Source organism: Anolis carolinensis, unplaced genomic scaffold, assembly GCF_035594765.1.
Source record: "Anolis carolinensis isolate JA03-04 unplaced genomic scaffold, rAnoCar3.1.pri scaffold_13, whole genome shotgun sequence".
Taxonomy (NCBI): Eukaryota; Metazoa; Chordata; class Lepidosauria; order Squamata; family Dactyloidae; genus Anolis; species Anolis carolinensis.
The window spans coordinates 19045167-19069238 of record NW_026943824.1 but is presented as its reverse complement, the minus strand read 5'-3'; the positions used below and the strand labels follow the sequence as shown (position 1 = coordinate 19069238).

Here is a 24072-nt window from a genome sequence, read left to right as displayed (position 1 = left end):
CTTCAGAGGTTGTGCAAATAACAAATTAAAACAATTAAACAGTTAGTAACAGTGAAAAATAAAACAATTGACCATCCTTGGCTAAAACACATAGCATGTAACTCCTTATCTTGCAACTGCTCTTCCTCCAATGTGGTGCAGATGGGCGCATGATGTTCCTCCCCCCGTTGTGTTCTTTGCTGCTCCATTTGCAGGAAAGCTGTGAGCTTGTGACTCATTGCACTGTCTGTCCCTTTCCCCTCTGAATACACAGCAACCATCTGCCGGTTATTAGCATCTCTCTCGTCCTCCGAAATAGCATCTCTGCCATGCGCGTGGCGTAGCAGAGCGAATGCGAAGTTTCGTTCCTAGTGGGTTCTGTGTCTGTGGAGTGGTGAGTTCACTCTGGTCTTGAGGATCTTGCTGACCGAAAGGTTGGCAGTTGGAATCCGGGGAGCAGGGTGAGCTCCCGCTGTTAGCCCCAGCTTCTGCCAGCCTAGCAGTTCGAAAATATACCAATGTGAGTAGATCAATAGGTACTGCTCCGGCGGGAAGGTAATAGCGCTCCATGCCTGTCACTTTGAGAAGCAGGGTGTAAATAAAAATAACACTAATAATAAAGGATAGAAGTCATATTGGATATGATAAAAATGAAAACAATAACAATGAAGGATAGAAGTGATACTAGATATAGTCGCTTTGAGAAGCGGGATATAAATAATAATAATAATAATAATAATAATAATAATAATAATAATAATAATAATAATAATAATGCCGTCATGCCAGTGGCCACATGACCTTGGAGGTGTCTACGGACAACGCTGGCTCTTGGGCTTAGAAATGAAGATGAGCACCAACCCCCAAAGTCAGGCTCAACTAGACTTAATTTCAGGGGGAAACCTTTACCTAATATAGTAGAGTCTCGCTTATCCAAGCTTCTGGATTATCCAAGCCATTTTTGTAGTCAATGTTTTCAATATATCGTGATATTTTGGTGCTAAATTCGCAAATACAGTAATTACTACATAACATTACTGTGTATTGAAATACTTTTTCTGTCAAATTTGTTGTATAACATGATGTTTTGGTGCTTAATTTGTAAAATCATAACCTAATTTGATGTTTAATAGGTATTTCCTTAATCCCTCCTTATTATCCAAGATATTCGCTTATCCAAGTTTCTGCCGGCCCGTTTAGCTTGGATAAGTGAGACTCTACTGTATAATAATAATAATAATAATAATAATAATAATAATAATAATAATAATAAACTTCAAAGACTCTGGCAGAAACCAGTGCAGGTGGGCCCGGTGGTGATGGGCACACTGGGTGCCTTGCCAAAAGATCTCAGCCGGCATTTGGAAACAATAGACATTGACAAAATCACGATCTGCCAACTGCAAAAGGCCACCCTACTGGGATCTGCACGCATCATCCGAAAATACATCACACAGTCCTAGAGACTTGGGAAGTGTTCGACTTGTGGTTTTGTGATATGAAATCTAGCATATCTATCTTGTTTGCTGTGTCATAATAAAATAATAATAATAATAATAATAATAATAATAATAATAATAATAATGTCCTAGACACTTGGGAAGTGTTCGACTTGTGATTTTGTGATATGAAATCCAGCATATCTATCTTGTTTGCTGTGTCATAATAAAATAATAATAATAATAATAATAATAATAATAATAATAATAATAATACATCACACAGTCCTAGACACTTGGGAAGTGTTTGACTTGTGATTTTGTGATATGAAATCAGCATATCTCTCTTGTTTGCTATGTCATACAACAACAACAACAACAATAATAATAAGTGTCCTAGACACTTGGGAAGTGATTTTGTGATACGAAATCCAGCATGTCTATCTTGTTTGCTGTGTCATACAATAATAATAATAATAATAATAATAATAATAATAATAATAATAATAATAATAATAATGTGTCCTAGACACTTGGGAAGTGTTCCACTTGTGATTTTGTGATACGAAATCCAGCATATAGATCTCGTTTGCTGTGTCATATTATGTCTTTGTGTCAATAATAATAATAATAATAATAATAATAATAATAATAATAATAATAATAATAATGGATTGAAGTCATATTTGCTATAGTCGCTTTGAGTCTCCTTAGTGGAGAGAATAAGTGGGGTATAAATAAACATAATAGTAATAATAATAATCCGAAAATACATCACACAGTCCTAGACAGTTGGGAAGTGTTTGACTTGTGATTTTGTGATATGAAATCCAGCATATCTATCTTGTTTGCTGTGTCATAATAAAATATAATAATAATATTAATATTAATAATCCCTGTTGTGTTTTCCCCAAAGGAGAAAGCAAGAGGCCCATCATAAGAAGAGCACAGAAGAGAAGCAGAAGAGGAGCCGGTGCCGCCTTTGCTCTGCTTGCGCCTTCCTCTCTCGCTCTCTCTCCGCATTGTTGTCCTTCCTTCCTTCCTTCCTTCCTTCCTTCCTTCCTTCCTTCCTTCCTTCCTTCCTTCCTCTCCGGAGCATCTTCCTTCTGCGCATGTGCCCTGCATCCCTGGCGGCAGTGGAGGGATGCGCTGAGCCTTTCTCCAGAGAGACAAGGCCGGGCTGCCCCTCTCTTTCTCTCGCTTGCTACCCGGCTATGATGGACTGAGCCCCACACCCGGCCCAGGAGAAGAGCCGCAGGGCCACCAGCAGGACCCAGTGGAGAGGAGAGCCCACTTTGGGCCCTGGCATCGTTGGCTCAAAGCATGGAGCTGAAACGGTCCATTTCGGGCGGAAAAGAGGCAGAGAGGCCGCCCAGGCGTTACGGGGCCGTGGAAGAAACGGAATGGAAAGCCGAGGGATGGAGGAAAAGTAAGGCCTGCCCTTTGTGCCCTTCCTTGCAGGGTTGATTTATTTCAGGCGGGGCTTTGTTTGTTCTCCAGGTATTTGCAATGTTTGCAGTGTTCTTTGTTTCTTCTCCAGGTGTTTGCAATGTTGTTGTTCTCCCCAGATGTTTGCATTGTTCTTGGTATTGTTCCCCAGGTGTTTGCAATGTTGTTGTTCTCCCCAGATGTTTGCATTGTTCTTGGTATTGTTCCCCAGATGTTTGCAATGTTGTTGTTCTCCCCAGATGTTTGCAATGTTCTTCATTGGTTCCCCATGTATTTGCATTGTTGTTGTTCTCCCCAGATGTTTGCATTATTCTTCGTTGGTTCCCCAGGTGTTTGCATTGTTGTTGTTCTTCCCAGATGTTTGCAATGTTCTTCGTTGGTTCCCCAGGTGTTTGCATTGTTGTTGTTCTCTCCAGATGTTTGCAATGTTCTTTGTTGGTTCTCCAGGTGTTTGCATTGTTGTTCTCCCCAGATGTTTGCAATGTTCTTCGTTGGTTCCCCAGGTGTTTGCATTGTTGTTGTTCTCCCCAGATGTTTGCAATGTTCTTCGTTGGTTCCCCAGGTGTTTGCATTGTTGTTGTTCTCCCCAGATGTTTGCATTGTTCTTGGTATTGTTCCCCAGATGTTTGCAATGTTGTTGTTCTCCCCAGATGTTTGCAATGTTCTTTGTTGGCTCCCCAGGTGTTTGCAATGTTGTTGTTCTCCTCAGATGTTTGCCATGTTCTTTGTTTGTTCTCTAGGTGTTTGCAATGTTGTTGTTCTCCCCAGATGTTTGCAATGTTTTTCTTTGGTTCTCCGGGTGTTTGCAATGTTGTTGTTCTCTCCAGATGTTTGCAATGTTCTTCGTTGGTTCTCCAGGTGTTTGCAATGTTCTTCGTTGGTTCTCCATGTTTTTGCAATGTTGTTGTTCTCCCCAGATGTTTGCAATGTTCTTTGTTGGCTCCCCAGGTGTTTGCAATGTTGTTGTTCTCCTCAGATGTTTGCCATGTTCTTGGTTGTTTCTCCAGGTGTTTGCAATGCAGTTGTTCTCCCCAGATATTTGCAATGTTCTCCCCAGATGTTTGCATTGTTCTTGGTAGGTTCCCCAGGTGTTTGCAATGTTGTTGTTGTCCCCAGATGTTTGCAATGTTCTTCGTTGGTTCTCCGGGTATTTGCAATGTTATTTTTCTCCCCGGATGTTTGCAATGTTCATTGTTGGTTCTCCAGGTGTTTGCAATGTTGTTGTTCTCCCCAGATGTTTGCAATATTCTTTGTTTGTTCTCTAGGTGTTTGCAATGTTGTTGTTCTCTCTAGGTGTTCGCAACGGTACTCGAAAGCCTTTCGGCAACTTTGCATGGCCTGTTTTGGGGAGACTGTTCTGCTCCAAGCAGATTTGCCATTGATGTATTTGGGTTCTTGGGGGTTTCAAAGGAACAGAGAGGAAAAGGAAATAGTAGGGGGAAAGGACTTAAATGGGTCTTCTCTCTATAAACTGTAAATATGGCGATGCCCAAAACGGTGCGCCTTAAAGCTCTAGAGTTGGCTTGGGGCTCCTTCTTCTCTTCCTGGCTCTTGCAAGGGTCTTCCCACACCCGATTGCAGCAGCGTTGGCTTTGTTTCAGTGGTTGGCATGGGTTCAGCATTTGGCTCGTTTCTTCCCATATAAGCAGAGCCAGACAAGCTTGTGCCACTTTAATACAGCTTTTCTCGGACGTTACTCGTTTCGTTTCAAGGCTCTAACCCAGGCATGGGCCAACTTCAGCCCTCCCTCCAGGTTTTTTCAGACTCCAATTCCCACAATTCTTAAGAGCCGATATGTTCTAACAGCCAGATCCTTCAGAGTCCTCCAATTCACCATACATCATCACATCACTTTTTATGACTGCTTTTATCAATGTTGATGTTTTATTGTTGATTGATTTGTTTTATTGTTTTGCTTTTATACTGTTGTGTCCGGGCATGTAAGCCGCCCCGAGTCCCTTCGGGGAGATGGGGCGGGGTATAAGAATAAAGTTATTATTTTATTATGACACAGCAAACAAGATAGAAATGCTGGATTTCATATCACAAAATCACAAGTCGAACACTTCCCAAGTGTCTAGGACTGTGTGATGTATTTTCAGATGATGCGTGCAGATCCCAGTAGGGTGGCCTTTTGCAGTTGGCAGATCGTGATTTTGTCAATGCCTATTGTTTCCAAGTGCCGGCTGAGATCTCTTGGCACGGCACCCAATATGCCCATCACCACCGGGACCACCTGCATTGTTTTCTGCCAGAGTTTTCTGCAGTTCAATCTTGAGCTCCTGAGAGCGGCTGAGTTTTTCCTGTTGTTTTTCGTCAATGCGACTGTCACCTGGGATGGCAACATCAATGATCCAAACCTTTTTCTTTTCCACAACTGTGATGTCTGGTGTGTTGTGTTCCAGAACTTTGTCAGTCTGGATTTGGAAGTCCCACAGTATCTTTGCGTGCTCATTTTCCAATACTTTTGCAGGTTTGTGATCCCACCAGTTCTTTGCTGCTGGGAGGTGGTACTTGAGGCATGTTGTTGTTGTTGTTGTTGTTGTTGTTGTTGTTGTTATTATTATTATTATTATTATTATTATTATTATTATTATTATTATTATCACCTAACCCCAATTTACTCTGCTGGTGTTCTTACAGTAGAGTTCTGGTTATCCGACATAAACGGGTGGGTGGAATGTCGGATAACCGAAACTTTCGGATGATAGGGATGCCCTACTATCACTCCTGGCAAGCCGGGTGCTTGCCGAAGGGAGGAGTCTCGTCCCTTCGGCAAGCACCCGCACTTTGGAGAAGCCCGGTGCGTGTTGCTAGACAGCAACATGCACCGGGCTTCCCTAAACCAGGTGCTTGCCAAAGGGAAGAGTCTCATCCCTCCGGCAAGCACGTCGGATAATACGGTAGGTCGGATAACCAGAAGTCGGATAACCGGAACTCTATTGTATATATACTTGAATGACACAATGCTTTCATTATCTTGTACACCTGATGCAAACCTAACTTCAGGGTTTCATTATCCTCATGCTTAATCACTGTAATTGTGACTCAGCACTTAAAATAATAATAATAATAGGCTTTATTTATACCCCGCCCCTCTCCCCAGGGATAATAAATACTTAAAGTAACCCAACATTAGGTTACTATATTTTAAAACTCCAATACATGTTGGAAAATGGGCAAATATTTGACCTACGGAGTCCAAAAATGGCATTAGTTATTGAGATACAGAGTATATGCCTTCTGCTCACAAGTAGAAAACCATAATCATATCTAAGGAACTAGAGCTGATGCAATCTATCCGGTGCAATTTTCCGAATCGGTGCCTATGTTCCTGAAAGAGTTCTGCCTTGGAGAAAGTTTCTGTTTTCATGCTTTTGGATTTATGCCTGTGATCTTTACTTTCTTGATTTCATGTATCTTGGACTACTGATCTTTTGTATATGGACTACTGCTATTTTATACTTCCTTTTCTACTGTTTTTTGGGAAAAGCCCTTTCCCCCGTTTTGTACATGCTTGAGACACTGCCAGCCAAGAGAGGAAATATCGGGCAGTAAGCCATCCCGTCCTAGGTGCACTCCGGTTAGATTCTGCCTCCCATGTCATGCTTTTGCTTCCTTCCTTCTCTCCCTGCTTTGTCTTAAACCTACACAGATCAACGGGACATCGTTTCCATGGCCGAGACAACCATGATGCCGGAGGAGATTGAACTGGAGATGGCCAAGATCCAGAGGCTTCGAGAAGTCTTGGTCAGAAGGGAATCAGAACTGAGGTTTATGTAAGTACTAAACGACTCGTAAAAAATTGGAACTTGGAAGAATTTGGAAGTTTTGTAAGTCGAAAGTCTTTTCAAAGCATTAGCATGTGTTGTGGTTCAGTCAGTTGATGAAGGGGAAATGTTGATGAGGGAAATGTTGAAGTCTTTGAATTATTAGAGAGGCCACAGACTAGCAGGGAAGCAGAAGCCAGTGATAAGGGTGACCTTTCACAGGATTCAGAACATCAACAGAGTTCAGAACATCAACAAGTCCCAGGTGTCTCTGGCAGCGAGTCAGAGGAATCTTCCTTAGATAGGGATACAAGGTTAAGGTTAAAAGTTCATTGTCCCAGATGTTCTCTTAGGATAGCTGGTAAACGTGTGGGAACTCAAGGACGAAGGAATGCTTTCTTGGCCTGTAAACAAGGTTAAACAAGAGAGAAAAAGGGAAAGATTTCAGACGAAGCAACGTTGGTTTTGGAAGCAGAATTCCTGTCTTGTCTATGCTTGTGTAAAAGGATTCTTGCTTTTACTCATGCCTGGATCTTGTATTTTGGATTGTATTTTGAAGTTCATGCTGCCTTGTTTCCAGGACTGATTTGCTATATTAGAGACTTTGAACTATATTCTACAGACTGCCTTTGAATTTGGATTATTACTTTCTTTACTGCTTTTCATTCAGACTTTGCCATCTTTTATCAATAAACTGTTTAAACCAAGTCTGCTGTGGCGGAGTGTGTGTTAAGAGCAAGGTGAACCAGCACTGAAGTACAACAGCATGGCTCACTCCAAAACCTTAAGAATCGAAGCTGACACCCAAAACCTTTTCACTGGTGTTTTGTAAAGCTTGGAAAGCTCCCAATTAGTTTCATTTAGTGCAAGGCAAGAAAGCAATCTGCCTGCAACTAGTAAAAGGAAGCTCAAGAAAAGCGAAAGCTACGATTCCTGGCTGCCTCCTTTGCCATTCCTGATCTGAAAACAGAGCGGTCTTTGCTTTGGGTGACAGAAGGCGGCGAAAGAAACATTGTGGTGGCAAGAGACTGCAGAAGACAAGGCTGAGAGGAGACGTGTCTAAATGTTTAAATATTTGAAAGGCTGTCCTAAGGGAGAGGGAGCGGGGCTTGTTTTCTGCTGCCCTGGAGACTCGGTTCAGATTGAAAGGAAAGGTGATTCCACTTGAACGTTAGGAAGGGCTTCGTAATGAGACCCAAGGAACAGATAGCACAAACCGTTCTACGCGTGTTACTCTTTCATTTCTCTTCCCTGTTTCTCCAGGATGGATGATATCCAGCTGTGCAAAGACATCATGACCCTTAAGAAAGAGTTGCAGAGTTTAGTCGCAACCCCAGGTAATATGTGTGTTGTGTTCCAGAACTTTGTCAGTCTGGATTCGGAAGTCCCACAGTATCTTTGCGTGCTCATTTTCCAAGACTTTTGCAGGTTTGTGATCCCACCAGTTCTTTGCTGCTGGGAGGTGGTCCTTGAGGCATAAGTTCCAATGAATCCTTTGGGCCACATAGTTGTGCCTCTGTTTGTAGTCTGTCTGTGCGATTTTCTTACAGCAGCTGAGGATATGATCCATGGTTTCGTCAGTTTCCTTGCACAGTCTGCATTTTGGGTCATCAGCTGATTTTTCGATCTTGGCCTTAATTGCCTTTGTCCTGATGTCTTGCTCCTGGGCTGCCTTCTGTCTCCTTCTTCAGGGTCCCATTTGTGAGCCAGAGCCAGGTCTTCTCCTTATCACCATTTCCTTCCATTTTGTCAAGGAACTTTCCATGCAAGGTTTTGTTGTGCCAGCTGTCAGCTCTAGTTTGTAGTGCGGTTTTCTTGTACTGATTTTTTGTCTGCTGTGCTTTGAGGAGTTTCTGATTTTTGACTTCAATCAAAGCAGGTTTTTCACTTTGCTTTATTTATTATTATTATTATTATTATTATTATTATTATTATTGTATGACACAGCAAACAAGATAGACATGCTGGATTTCGTATCACAAAATCACACGTCGAACACTTCCCAAGTGTCTAGGGCTGTGTGATTTTATTATTATTATTATTATTATTATTATTATTATTATTATTATTATTATTATTATTATTATGCCGTGCTGTGCAGTCCCAGGAGTCATAGTTTCCCAAGGTCCATGTCCTTCTCTGGGTGCATTTACAATATGGAATGAATGCCCTTGCACACCACTTTAAATGCCATGGCTCCATGCGATGGGGTTCTCCTGGAAGTTATAGATTCCCAAGGTCCATGGGAGGAAGTCCTAGGTTCCCGTCTCCCGAGCCGCTTCCTTCTCTCCCCAGAAAAAGACAAGACGAGGCTCCAGAGGCAAAGAGAGGACGAACTGATCCACAAGATCCACAAACTGGTGCAGAAGAGAGACTTCCTCGTTGACGATGCCGAAGTGGAACGATTAAGGTAAATAAAAACTTTCCCCGGAGCAAAGGTAGATAGATCTCCACGGCCGTGGCAGATGATGGCGTTATTATTATTATTATTGACACAAAGACACAGTATGACACAGCAAATGAGATATATATGCTGGATTTCATTTCACAAAATCACAACCGTTCAATGCTAGGGATTCTCCGTCTGCGCAGGGTTCCATACTTGGCACGTTAACAATACTTGTATCTTCCCTTAATACTTCGTTGTTGTTGTTTTCCTTCCAAAATCAGGGAGAAGGAGGAAGACAAGGAGATGGCAGAGTTCCTTCGGATCAAGTTGAAACCCCTCGACAACATCGTAACGGCTCCGACAGGTGGGTCTGTGGGCTTCCTAGAATCCTAGAGTCGGAAGAGGCCTGGTGGGCCATCCAGTCTGGCTGTTTCCTGATTGGGAGGAATCCTTGTTGGGAGGTGTTAGCTGCCCATGATTGTTTCTTGTCTGGAATTCCTCTGTTTTCTTCGTGTTGTTCTTTATTTACTGCTATGATTCTAGAGTTTTTAAATACTGGGAGTCAGATTTTGTTCATATTCATGGTTTCCTGCTTTCGGTTGACACTGTCCACATGTTTCTTGTGTATTTCAATGGCTTCTCAGTGTCACCTGACATGGTGGTTGTGAGAGTGGTTGTGTGTCCTCGGATAATATTCTGTGTCCAGGTTGGTTTCAGGTGTTGAGAGTGGCTTGTAGATCATCATCTGAATGCGCACAGTCTACATTATCATCAGCATATTGGAGCATAACACATATTGTAGGTTTTCTACTGAATGTGCAGACGTTATCATCGGCATATTGGAGTTCTAGAACAGATGTTGTAGGTCTTCTGAATGTGCACAGTCTACGTTATCACTGGCATATTGGAATTCTATAACACATGTTGTAGGTCTTCTTCTGAATGTGCACAGACTACGTTATCATCAGTGTATTGGAGTTCTAGAACAGATGTTGTAGGTCTTCTGAATGTGCACAGACTACGTTATCTTTTGTCCATTGCAGGTACGCCCGCAGAGAAGAAGGCCGAGCCCCCGCCGCTTCCTCCCAACAAGCCCACCATTGCCAAAACGGGCATTGCCATCATCCGGGATTGCTGCGGGACCGGCCAATGCACCATCATGTAGCTCCGACCATCCCCTCAGGCATGCCTTCGTTTCAACCTGGATGGGGAACAAAAACTGTAGAAGGAGGGGGGGAAAAGGAAGTAACGCATCCCGAAACCTTGGTAGTTAAGTTTCCTGTCCTGTTCTGACAGTAACCGTTGTAGTGCCGAACGTCCCCCTTGGTGAGTCCTTCCCCGTTGCATGGATCACTCAGCGAGCATGCCTAGGTTAAGACGAGGAATATATCTCAATGTAACCATATCCAGAGAACAGGCAGGACTCATAGGAACAATTATACGTATCTCAGAGGTCGCTCACCGGTAACAGATAGGTGTCCGTTTTTATTATTCTGTAAAATAAAATATGCTTGTGGAGAGGAGAAACAGAAAGAGAATCCCATGTAATATACTGTAGACAGAGCGCCGAGAACCCAAACACCGGTGGAGTTGGACCAAACTTGGCACAGACACGATATGCCAAAATTCGATTACTGGAAGGTCTTTTTTTGGGTGGGATTGGGGGTCCTGTAGTTGTGGTTCAATTTGGAACTCACTTGGCACACAGAGTCCGCATGATCCCCTTTGATCAAGAGATTGATAGGAGTTGTAGTCCACCATGTGGTCCACAGTGCTCTCGGGATATAGGTGAACTACAACTCCCTCAAATCTGTCAATGATGTGAGGGTTAAATTGAGACACAAACAGCTTTCTATCTCATATCTCCCCTCTGTTCGGCATTCTCGCATCTGCTTAGACGCACGAACAAACATGCACTCGTAGCTGTCTGCTGATCCCAGCGGCAATTAACTTTATTTACAGCTATATACAGAGCACGCAGTCGGAGAAGCTCACTGTCATGTCCAACAGGATTGATGGTGACTGGAGAAGAAAACCAAATTTTGCCTCCCACATTCCATTCCCAATGACATCTGTCCGGCTACGTAAGCGGAACATACGTACTATATAAACCATTACTCTGACAAAATCAAGGTCCCGCTGGGGGAGAACAGTGGTATATAAACAAAATAAATAAAAATAAATTTCCAACGAAGATCTCCCGTATTTTGTGCTGGTTGTAGGGGCTCTGTGTGCCAAGTTTGGTCCAGATCCATCTTTGGTGGGATTCAGAGTGCTCATGGATTGCAGGTGAACTATACATCCCAGTATCTACAACTCCAAAACGTCCAGGCCAATTCACCAAATATCCCACCAGTATCCAAATCTGGTCCTATCGGGTCTGCATGCCAAGTTTGGTCCAGATCCATCTTTGGTGGGATTCAGAGTGCTCATGGATTGTAGGTAAACTACACATCCCAGTACCTACAACTCCAAAATGTCCAGGCCAATCCCCCTCAAATCCCACCAGTATCCAAATCTGGTCCTATCGGGTCTGCATGCCAAGTTTGGTCCAGATCCATCTTTGGTGGGATTCAGAGTGCTCATGGATTGTAGGTAAACTACACATCCCAGTACCTACAACTCCAAAATGTCCAGGCCAATCCCCCTCAAATCCCACCAGTATCCAAATCTGGTCCTATCGGGTCTGCATGCCAAGTTTGGTCCAGATCCATCTTTGGTGGGATTCAGAGTGCTCATGGATTGTAGGTAAACTACACATCCCAGTACCTACAACTCCAAAATGTCCAGGCCAATCCCCCTCAAATCCCACCAGTATCCAAATCTGGTCCTATCGGGTCTGCATGCCAAGTTTGCTCCAGATCCATCATTGTTTGGGTTCGTAATGCGCTCTGGATGTAGTTGAATAACAATTTAATCGTTTATGTCTAGGGGATGCACCCCACTCCCAGCCTTCGGTCTGTGGGCAGAAAAACGTGGCATGGCAGCTACTTTTTGCAATTAACAGATGCATTAATAAATATTGTAAATTAGAACCATGGGACTAATAGTTTATTGGAAGCTGCCGATCAATCATGTGTCTGACTATTGTGATTTTTGGTGATTTGCTGTGATCTGCAGGATATCTCTGGAAAAGGGGACGCAAAAACAAGATCCACTCAATTTGAGTTGCTTAAAATAATGTAAGTGGGGTCTTTTTGTGCTCAGTTGATTGTTTTCTGTTAAAACCCTCATGGCCCTTATTTCCATAGAGGTTTCTCTACTCACTGAAAATTGTGACTCTTGAATGCACAGACCTTGGAATTGGAAGTATTGCTTGGACGGGTTACTTTGCAATTTCAACAAAATCTCCAATCATCAGCATGACTCCTTTTCCAGGCTCTGCATCGATGGAAAACAATGGGCAGACTATTGATCTTTTTTGTGGTTTTTCAAAAGATACACAAGATTAAAGTAGTCCACTGTTTCTTTCCAAATATTTACTGTTCAGCCAATGTCACTGTTGATCATTCTACACTGCAATAAAAAGACACAACCTTTTCAAAATATGGCTCAAACGCAGCCTCACTTGATGTGTTTGTTGTATGTATACTGCACGTTGCTTAAGTCTCACTGTCTCCGCAGGGTTCCATACTTCGCTCTTTAACAACACAACCGTTCAATGCTAAGGCTTCCCCGTCTGCGCAGGGTTCCATACTTCGCCCTTTAACAACACAACCGTTCAATGCTAAGGCTTCCCCGTCTGCGCAGGGTTCCATACTTCGCCCTTTAACAACACAACCGTTCAATGCTCAGGCTTCCCCGTCTGCGCAGGGTTTCATACTTGGCACTTTAACAACACAACCGTTCAATGCTAAGGCTTCTCCGTCTGCGCAGGGTTCCATACTTCGCCCTTTAACAACACAACCGTTCAATGCTCAGGCTTCCCCGTCTGCGCAGGGTTCCATACTTGGCACTTTAACAACACAACCGTTCAATGCTAAGGCTTCTCCGTCTGCGCAGGGTTCCATACTTCGCCCTTTAACAACACAACCGTTCAATGCTAAGGCTTCCCCGTCTGCGCAGGGTTCCATACTTCGCCCTTTAACAACACAACCGTTCAATGCTCAGGCTTCCCCGTCTGCGCAGGGTTTCATACTTGGCACTTTAACAACACAACCGTTCAATGCTCAGGCTTCTCCGTCTGCGCAGGGTTCCATACTTCGCCCTTTAACAACACAACCGTTCAATGCTCAGGCTTCCCCGTCTGCGCAGGGTTTCATACTTGGCACTTTAACAACACAACCGTTCAATGCTAAGGCTTCTCCGTCTGCGCAGGGTTCCATACTTCGCCCTTTAACAACACAACCGTTCAATGCTCAGGCTTCCCCGTCTGCGCAGGGTTCCATACTTGGCACTTTAACAACACAACCGTTCAATGCTAAGGCTTCTCCGTCTGCGCAGGGTTCCATACTTCGCCCTTTAACAACACAACCGTTCAATGCTAAGGCTTCCCCGTCTGCGCAGGGTTCCATACTTCGCCCTTTAACAACACAACCGTTCAATGCTCAGGCTTCCCCGTCTGCGCAGGGTTTCATACTTGGCACTTTAACAACACAACCGTTCAATGCTAAGGCTTCTCCGTCTGCGCAGGGTTCCATACTTCGCCCTTTAACAACACAACCGTTCAATGCTAAGGCTTCTCCGTCTGCGCAGGGTTCCATACTTCGCCCTTTAACAACACAACCGTTCAATGCTAAGGCTTCCCCGTCTGCGCAGGGTTCCATACTTCGCCCTTTAACAACACAACCGTTCAATGCTCAGGCTTCCCCGTCTGCGCAGGGTTTCATACTTGGCACTTTAACAACACAACCGTTCAATGCTAAGGCTTCTCCGTCTGCGCAGGGTTCCATACTTCGCCCTTTAACAACACAACCGTTCAATGCTAAGGCTTCTCCGTCTGCGCAGGGTTCCATACTTCGCCCTTTAACAACACAACCGTTCAATACTAAGGCTTCCCCGTCTGCACAGGGTCCATACTTCGCTCTTTAACAACACAACCGTTCAATGCTAAGGCTTCTCCGTCTGCGCAGGGTTCCATACTTCACACTTTAACAACACAACCGTTCAATGCTAAGGCTTCCCCGTCTGCGCAGGGTTCCATACTTCACACTTTAACAACACAACCGTTCAATGCTAAGGCTTCCCCGTCTGCGCAGGGTTCCATACTTCGCACGAAAACAACACAACCGTTCAATGCTAAGGCTTCCCCGTCTGCGCAGGGTTCCATATTTCGCCCTTTAACAACACAACCGTTCAATGCTAAGGCTTCCCCGTCTGCGCAGGTTTCCATATTTTGCCCTTTAACAACACAACCGTTCAATGCTCAGGCTTCTCCGTCTGCGCAGGGTTCGATACTTCTCACTTTAACAACACAACCGTCCAATGCTAAGGCTTCTCCGTCTGCGCAGGGTTCGATACTTCTCACTTTAACAACACAACCGTTCAATGCTAAGGCTTCCCCATCTGCGCAGGGTTCCATACTTATTAAACTGAATCTTATTAAAATGAAACAAAAATGCGTATACATGCTTGCTTGAAATTTTTATTGACAATTGTTTGGTCCCAACACACAAAACAGCACTTGAACCACAGAAATATCCAGATGAAGAAGACGGTAAAGGAGAAAGAGAGACGCTTCCTCCCATCCCGTCCCATCTGGAGAGTGCACAAGTCGAGGGCTTCAGTGATACGGTCTATTTTTTCAAATAGTCAAGAAATCAAAATTAGTAACGTGTAAAGTAAAGAATTCCATCGTCTTAATTTACTGTTCAGAATCAGCCAAGTCACATTATTTCTTCAAGACTTTGTAAAAAGGGGAGGAAAAAAAAACCTGAATGAAGATGAGTCTCACACTGTGGAAAAACAAATGGCACTCTATATATATATATAACTTTTAAACAGCAATCCAGGTCAGAACGACATACATCCAGACAGATTTCCGATCCTCTACAGATGTCTGAATTGCATCTGTATTTCGAGGACAAGGTTGTTTTCGATGACTTGCAACTGCAGCTCAAAATGATGACTGTTCCTGCACAAACTCAAGGTGAACAGATCTTTATTTCATGCAGTCAATACAGAAGGCAAAGAAAGAAATTTAGGTTTAAAAAATGCTAAAAATTCATTCCTACCAACCCTATGTCTCTGTAGAAGCAAAGTAAGGATGTGCTTTAACCATGATTTTAGGGGGGAAAAAACTTCCAGTGTTTCCCTGCATTTCGTAATGGCTATAATTCAATGTTAAGGACCTGGTTTTGTTCAAATGTATTTTTTAAACAAAATCGAGGTTACTTTTTAAGAAGTTGCCTTTATAGCCATCGAGGGTTAACGGTTGCAAAACAGCAGCAAACCCAACACATCGGTCTGTTCAAGGCAAGTTGGAACCTTTGGTGCAGTTTCTTTCCTCTCGACAAGCAATAAGTCTCCTTGGCCTGGCAAATACAACCCATTGTAAGTGCCAAGTTGTACCCAAGAGGGGTAATAAAAGCTCCAGAAGATGTTTGTAGTAAAACGGAGCTCATTGACTTGCCTCGCTCAACAAAGGCCAACGGGAAACCGGACGGAAAACACGCAAACGCAGAAAGAGCAGCAACGAACGCCGGAATAAAAACTAGACACAGTTAAAAACTAACCAACTCAAAAAGCTTCCCGTTTATTATGTGTTTTTAAAAAGTCAGAAAACAAGGTTAAGCACCGTAACCTTGGCATTTCCGTCCACTCGCTGCTCACAATCCTGTGCAAGTGGAAGTAACATTATTTTACCTTCCACCTTAAAAAAAGGCTCCTCCTTAACCTACTGCTGTGATTCATAATTTATGCACTCAAAAATGCATATTTTACTTTTTTCTGCAATTATCGAAGATTCCCAGGAATCTCATCAGTAGATGCGAGAAGCGCTTCGACGTTCGCCTCAAAAATGCCTTGACACACCCAAGACGTTTTTTCTTCGTTCAGACCAAACGCCAACTTGAAGCACTAAAAAAACAAGAAGCTTAAAACGGCATCGACTTCCTACAAGACTCCTGAGCGGAAATGAATTGATGACCAAAGGCATTTAAAAGAGTTTTGGGGCGGAGAACAAACTGACAATTTTTACCGCAAAAAAAATTGGGGCGGAGAACAAACTGACAATTCTTGCCACAAAAAAATTGGGGCGGAGAACAAACTGACAATTCTTACCACAAAAAAATTGGGGCGGAGAACAAACCGACAATTCTTACCACCAAAAAATTGGGGCGGAGAACAAACTGACAATTCTTACCACAAAAAAATTGGGGCGGAGAACAAACTGACAGTCATCGTTTGAAATGTCCCAGTTACAAGTCATCCAAAACATCCCTCGCCGATTTAATACCAAAGGCAGGTTTATTTCCAATCTTTAAAAAAAATCCCAAGACAAACTGCACAGTGGATTACTGTCTGAAGTGCATGTCGGAAATAGCCTATAGATTTATTTATATGCTATGTTTATATTTCGGATCACATTGTGGATTCGGTTTTAGAAACATCGACCCATGCTCTAAACCAAAGTTTCGTCATTTCCTTTTTTGGATGACATTTTGGAGAATGGGAAAAAAAGGTAAAATGTTAAATTTATTTCTCAACAAACTCTTGAAGTTCAAATAAAACATACCTGTCCAGCTGAAATCAGTGTAAAACTGAACACAATGCTCACAAAGATGACAAAGAGAACACAAGTGCCTTTCCCTCTGGCCGTGATTAAGAATATCGTGGATAGACAATAGCTTACTTTGCTGTGAAATCTATCCACGTGTTGCTTTTCACACCACACACACACACAAAAAGAATTAAAGTTTGGTTACAGGTGCAAGTGAAAAATTGGCTGCCAACTTCACTCGGTTTTTAGGCTGCCTTTTGGCCGGACTGTCGGTGAGATCTTTGCTCGGCTGGGATTCAGAGGCCGAGGCAGACTTCTCTTTCTCTTCGGTTAAAACGATAGTTTCTGAAATGAACATGGAAATATTTGGGTTTTTAAAAATACACTCATTTTCATGCTATATCCATTTTCTTTAGTGCCAATGCAGCAAATTAAATCTACATATATTTCTCGTGTAATAATAATAATAATAATATATGTATGTATATACATACATCTATATATATAAAAGAGTGATGGCATCACGGCGACCCACAAAACAACAAAACTACAGGCCCCCCAACCTCGAAATTTGACAACACAACCCATCATCCAAGCCTCTAGGTTGATACAACAAAAAGAAAAGAAAAATAAAGTCCTAATTAGAGAGAGAGGAATAATTGCTTTTATCCAATTGCTGCCAGTTAGAAGACTAAGCTCCTCCAACTTGGTCTCCTAGCAACCCAATAAAAAATAATAAAAAACACTAAAAAATAATTTAAAACACTAAAATCTAATACAATAAAATAATAAAATATAATAAATAAAAAGATAACTTACAATAAAATTAATTAAAAAAATACAAATAACGTCAAATAAAAATTACACAACAATTTTTAATCAATACCACCATCACTTTGCCACAGCAACGCGTGGCCGGGCACAGCTAGTATATAATATAAAAAAGGTAAAGGTTTCCCTGACGTTAAATCCAGTCATGACCGACTCTATTATTATTACTATTACTATTACTATTATTATTATTTGGGGGCTGCAGGATTGTTACCAGATTTACCAGGAAGGGTTGCTGGATGTTCTTCAAACCGAATGAGGTCCATGGGCTCCATAAGGACTGGGTCTGGTCTCAGCTGTGGGGAAGGCAGGCAGGAAGGGACCGGCTCGCACAGGAGATCCACAGGCGACGCATTTCGGAGGCAAAGCAGCTCTTGCTCCGTTGGATTAGAAACTGCAAAACAACAAAAAACCAATTAAAACAATACAAATTTTTCCGGCAGGGACAGCGACAGAAAATGACATAGGAATTATGCTGTTTCATATGTTATAGTCCTCAGATGATGCGCAGAATGGAAATACAGACATGCAAATTACCATTGTATGGTTTAGGACAGTGATGGCCAACCTATAACACGCGTGTCAGCACTGACACGCCTAGCCATTTTTGCTGACACGCTGTCGCATGCAGATTGATTGGATGACGAATGTCTTTTGTGGCCAAATTTGGTGTGATTTGGTCCAGTGGTTTTGTTGTTTACTCCATGGGAATTATGCACATTACATCTATCTATCTATCTATCTATTCTATTATTATTGTAGTATATTATTGTATTATTACTATTATATTATTACTATATTATTCATTGCTCATGACTACATTGAAACTAGAATAGAGAGAAATCAGCGTGGAAACTGCAAGAGGTACCATAGATGGAAATAATGGTAGTAAATAGTTTTTGATTTATTGAATACAGTTATATATTACAATTATATATTTTTGTTATTTAAACTATACATATTGCAAAATTATGGGTTTTTTTCTCAAAGTGACATACCACCCAAGTCAGGCTAGGTTTTTTGGTGAATTTTGCTGTAGGGTCTGCATATGTGATGACTTGGTTCCCGGTTGCACTTGGGAGGGCAGGCATGAAGAAAAACCAAATGCAACAAGTGGCCAAAAATGTCCATTCCACCAGCCGCTGAGTGGGAGGGAGCCAGCCTCTCAACCAGGCACGCTCCAGCAACCACTAAGAGGCCCTCCCGCCATCTTTAACAGCTCCATTGGCTGAGCCTCTCCCCGAGTCCAAGATGCAGGGCTGGGAGGGGAGGTGGGCGGAGCCACAAATGGGCGGCAAGGACTGGGATGGGCGGAGTTACGAGCTCTGAGGCAGGGCTGAGCTTCTATCCCTGTCCTGCGGTGCCTACCAGGACACAGGGGGCGGGGCTAGGGTAGGGGGTGGGGCCTCTATACTCCGCCCCTGTGTTCTAACAAGCACCTCAGCGGAGGTATACAGAGGCTCTTGGGAAGAGGCCCCGCCCCCACCCCAGCCCCACCCTTTAGTCCTAAAAGGCCTCTCAGGAGAGATATAGAGGCTCAGCCCTGTCTCAGGCACTTGGAAGGAGGCCCCGCCCCCACCCTAGGTCCGCCCTGTGTCCCAAAAAGCGCCTCAGGAGATGTATAGATGCTCAGCCCTGTCTCGGGCTCTTGGGAAGAAGCCACGCCCATTCCTCTAGCTCCGCCCTTTAGTCCTAAAAGGCCTCTCAGAAGTATAGAGGCTCAGCCCTGTCTCACGCTCTTGGGATGAGGACCCGCCCCCTTCCCTAGCCCCGCCCTTTAGTCCTAAAAGGCCTCTCAGGAGAAGTATAGAGGCCCAGCCCTATCCCGGGCTCTTGGAAGGAGTCCCCGCCCCCACCCCTAGCCCCGCCCTTTAATCCTAAAAGGCCTCTCAGAAGTATAGAGGCTCAGCCCTGTCTCAGGCTCTTGGGAAGAAGCCACGCCCATTCCTCTAGCTCCGCCCTTTAGTCCTAAAAGGCCTCTCAGGAGAGGTATAGAGGCTCAGCCCTGTCTCGGGCTCTTAGAAGGAGGCCCCGCCCCCTTCCCTAGCTCCACCCTCTATGTCCCAAGAAGAGCCTCAGGGAGGTATAGATGCAAAGCCCTGTCTCAGGCTCTTGGGAAGAAGCCACGCCCACTCCTCTAGCTCCGCCTCCAGGCGCCTCAGGTGCTCAGCCCTGTCTCTGGCACTTGGGAAGAAGCCACGCCCACTCCAACTAGCTTCCCTTTGACCATCAACTAGTACCAAAATACAGTAAAAGCAGACAAGACTTTGGCCCCACTGAGCCATGATGGGATGATTGACACACTACTCCAATAATCAAGGACAGGACTAGGAGGCGCAGTTGGATTCCCCATATTGTTTGGTTTTCAGCTAATCTAAATCAGCCAACCATTCATTACCAGCCATTTGTGCTTCCAGTTTTAATTCCAAGGATTCGCTTGCCCTTGCTGGCTCCGTAGCTTGCCCGTTGCCATCAGCAAGCTGGTTTCCAGAATTTTCATCAGCAACAGGAAAACTGGGCGAGCTAAAACGAGCTGCAAGAAGACAGATGTACAGTTAATATTTCCACAAAAAAAGGGAGTGCAATAAATAAATAAATAAATAAAACCTGATTCTAAACTGTGATTACTTACTTTTCATATCATTCTTTAGGACAACAATCCTCTTATGACCGTGGCCTTTTATCCACACGACCTAATTAAAAGCAATGAAGGCAACACGCTGGAGTAAAATTCTCTGTAACAAACATATTCTTGCATGTCTCCTGGTCAATATAACAGGTAAAGGTTTCCCTTGACGTTAAGTCCAGTCATGTCTGACTCTGGGGGTTGTTGCTCATCTCCATTTCTAAGCCAAAGAGCCGGCGTTGTCCCTAGACACCTCCAAGGTCATGTGGCCACTTGCATGACTGCATGGAGCACCGTTACCTTCCCGCTGGAGCAGAACCTATTGATCTACTCACATTTTCATGTTTTCGAACTACTAGGTTGGCAGAAGCTGGGGCTAACAGCAGGCGCTCATTCCGCTCCTGGGATTTGAACCTGGGACCTTTCAGTCTGCAAGTTCAGCAGCTTAGCACTTTAACACACTGTGCCACCAGGGGCCCATAATATATTGTATAATCATATAGTATTATTATAATGTAATATAATAATAATAATAATACACTATTATAATGGTATATTTATATTACGTGTAATATTACTAATAATATCGCAGTACAGTGATATAGTACAATATAATAATATTTAATGCTTATATTGTGCTATACAAATAATATAATATACTAGCTGTGGCTTTTTTTCGGCGGTTCCGTGTCTTGGGGGGGGGGGGGGGGGAATCCTTTGTTGGGAGGTGTTAGGTGGCCCTGATTGTTTCCTGGATGGAATTCCTTTGTTTTCAGAGTGTTGCTCTTTATTATGTGTTTTGAGATGAGAGAATGATGAGTACCGAATGGGTTTGGACCTTCAAAGAGTGGGTGTTTCCCTGTTTTTTGGGGGGGGAGGAATCCTTTGTTGAATGTAAGAACGTAGAGACGTGAATGAGCGATTGTGTTGTCAATTTTCTAGGTTGGGGGGCCTTTAGTTTTGTTGTTTTGCCCGGTGGAGCGATGCCATTATCCTTTTATATATATAGAAGATTGTACATACATATAACCTGTAAGCCGCCCTGAGTCCTTTGAAACTCTTCTGCCAACCTAGGAGTTCGAAAGCATGCAAATGTGAGTAGATCAATAGGTACCGCTCTGGCACTCCATACAGTCATGCCTATGGACACATGACCTAGGAGGTGTCTATGGATAAAGCCAGCTCTTCGCCTTAGAAATGGAGATGAGCACCAACCCCCCAGAGTCAGACACGACTGGACTTAACGTCAGGGGAAAACCTTTACCTTTACTACCTTTGAAACTTTAGGATTCAATTTAATAATGCTGAAAAAACAAACTGTGACAAACCGGCGGAATTGCTCCGAGTAGTTCTTCCAGATTACTGCAACCATACGCTTTAGGATGCAAGGCTTCGCCTGTGAATTTGGTATAGGCTGTTGAAAACTCATGAAGAAAGATCTGTTGGTAGTGATAGGTATGAAGCAAAGACCTCACTTTCTTGGCAAACACGTACAGGGTCGTAAGTTTGACATATTCGGACTCTCCATCGACAAAAACCTGCGGGAAAAGACATCTAACTGAACAGACCTCCAGCTTTTGTGTGCCAATGAATATTCAGGAATATTAATTTCCCCCTCAGTCGCTTAAGCGACATGCATCCAACCTCCACAGAGGTGTAAATCAGACTGACTACAAAATGGAGTTCTGAGTCTGAACATGCTCAGTACAATCAAATGTCTATAACCCCTCCCACACCACACACTTACTCCACAGAGGTGTAAATCAGACTGACTACAAAATGGAGTTCTGAGTCTGAACATGCTCAGTACAATCAAATGTCTATAACCCCTCCCACACCACACACTTACTCCACGGAGGTGTAAATCAGACTGACTACAAAATGGAGTTCTGAGCCTGAACACGCTCAGTACAATCAAATGTCTATAACCCCTCCCACACCACACACTTACTCCACGGAGGTGTAAATCAGACTGACTACAAAATGGAGTTCTGAGCCTGAACACGCTCAGTACAATCAAATGTCTTTAACCCCTCCCACACCACACACTTACTCCACGGAGGTGTAAATCAGACTGACTACAAAACGGAGTTCTGAGTCTGAACATGCTCAGTACAATCAAATGTCTATAACCCCTCCCACACCACACACTTACTCCACGGAGGTGTAAATCAGACTGACTACAAAATGGAGTTCTGAGCCTGAACACGCTCAGTACAATCAAATGTCTTTAACCCCTCCCACACCACACACTTACTCCACGGAGGTGTAAATCAGACTGACTACAAAATGGAGTTCTGAGTCTGAACATGCTCAGTACAATCAAATGTCTATAGCCCCTCCCACACCACACACTTACTCCACGGAGGTGTAAATCAGACTGACTACAAAACGGAGTTCTGAGTCTGAACATGCTCAGTACAATCAAATGTCTATAACCCCTCCCACACCACACACTTACTCCACGGAGGTGTAAATCAGACTGACTACAAAATGGAGTTCTGAGCCTGAACACGCTCAGTACAATCAAATGTCTTTAACCCCTCCCACACCACACACTTACTCCACGGAGGTGTAAATCAGACTGACTACAAAATGGAGTTCTGAGTCTGAACATGCTCAGTACAATCAAATGTCTATAGCCCCTCCCACACCACACACTTACTCCACGGAGGTGTAAATCAGACTGACTACAAAATGGAGTTCTGAGCCTGAACACGCTCAGTACAATCAAATGTCTTTAACCCCTCCCACACCACACACTTACTCCACGGAGGTGTAAATCAGACTGACTACAAAATGGAGTTCTGAGTCTGAACATGCTCAGTACAATCAAATGTCTATAACCCCTCCCCACACCACACACTTACTCCACGGAGGTGTAAATCAGACTGACTACAAAACGGAGTTCTGAGTCTGAACATGCTCAGTACAATCAAATGTCTATAACCCCTCCCACACCACACACTTAAGCAGCTGAGGGGGGATAGGAAGGGGCCTGAGGCTGTTAGGAATGGTGGGAGTTGCAGTCCAAAACACCAGGAGGGCCTAGGTTTGCCCAGGCCTGATCTATATTGTTGTTTCTAGCACCTCTTTTGCTTCTTAAGACTCTAGAAATAGGATGTAACACAAAATGACTGGAATAATGTTCGACGTCGGGTACGAAGCCACTTTCCTTACCTCAATAAAATAAGGCACGCTCATCAGGAGATCAGTAAACGTCATGAAGCCATATTCACATGGATTAAGGGGAGAACCCTGTGTGTTTTCATAGCGCCTTTTAAGCTCCTCGACAGAAATAAAGGTGGTGTCATCCAAGGTCATCAGAAGCACCAGAAGCTGAGCCGTTAAGGTCCGGAGAGATTTCTTGTTTATAAGATGGAGTTGTTTACCAGATTCCGTCTCAACAACCTGAGGGAGTATGACAACAACAAGAAATCTGTATGTGTGCATGTGGCCTCCACAATTAAGCTATAGTTCCCACTGCTGAGCAGCCACCAAGTCACTCCCTCCCACCCAGGACATTTCAGGTTACAGCGAGCACATCCCAGTGTTCCTTTCTCCAACCATTTGCATAACCCCGCCCACTGCCTCTCCCTTAACCCTTTCCTAGCCTTTTCTACTGCACACAGCAAACAGAGAAATTGATTACCAACTGAACATACTAGAGAGAGAGGTTTGGGGAGAATTTATCATGATTTATATTATAGGAGTTGCAGGGACTGGGATGTATAGTTCACCTGCAATCTAAGAGCACTTTGAACCCCACCCAAGATGGACCTGGAACTAACTTGGCACACAGACCCAACATGGCCACATCTGCATACTGGCGGGGTCTGGGGGTGATTGACTTGACATCCAGGAGTTATAGTTCACCCATATTCAGAGAACACTGAACCCAGCAGGTGACGGATCTGGACCACATTTGG

At 43.6% G+C, this 24072-nt stretch overlaps 2 protein-coding genes across 4 annotated transcripts in view; one reads left to right on the top strand and one right to left on the bottom strand.

The window, feature by feature from the left end:
• Positions 1 to 2502: 2502 nt before the first annotated feature.
• Positions 2503 to 12572, top strand: bmerb1 (bMERB domain containing 1). The gene is made up of 6 exons (XM_062964312.1): positions 2503 to 2847; positions 6523 to 6646; positions 7901 to 7974; positions 8933 to 9047; positions 9308 to 9390; positions 10070 to 12572. Exons 1-6 carry the CDS (start codon positions 2742 to 2744, stop codon positions 10189 to 10191), a joined length of 624 nt encoding a protein of 207 aa, XP_062820382.1. The 5' UTR covers positions 2503 to 2741; the 3' UTR covers positions 10192 to 12572.
• Positions 12573 to 14592: 2020 nt separating this feature from the next.
• Positions 14593 to 24072, bottom strand: part of marf1 (meiosis regulator and mRNA stability factor 1) — a 55546-nt gene continuing 46066 nt past the window's right edge. For all 3 annotated transcript variants that reach the window (XM_062964304.1, XM_062964306.1, XM_062964305.1), the window contains exons 22-27: positions 23324 to 23554; positions 21472 to 21681; positions 20150 to 20210; positions 19916 to 20050; positions 17741 to 17911; positions 14593 to 17031 (exon numbers count right to left, since the gene is read on the bottom strand). In XM_062964304.1, the coding sequence (XP_062820374.1) occupies positions 16877 to 17031; positions 17741 to 17911; positions 19916 to 20050; positions 20150 to 20210; positions 21472 to 21681; positions 23324 to 23554 (963 nt within the window). In that variant the 3' untranslated portion in view covers positions 14593 to 16876. The remainder of the gene's footprint in view (positions 17032 to 17740; positions 17912 to 19915; positions 20051 to 20149; positions 20211 to 21471; positions 21682 to 23323; positions 23555 to 24072) is intronic.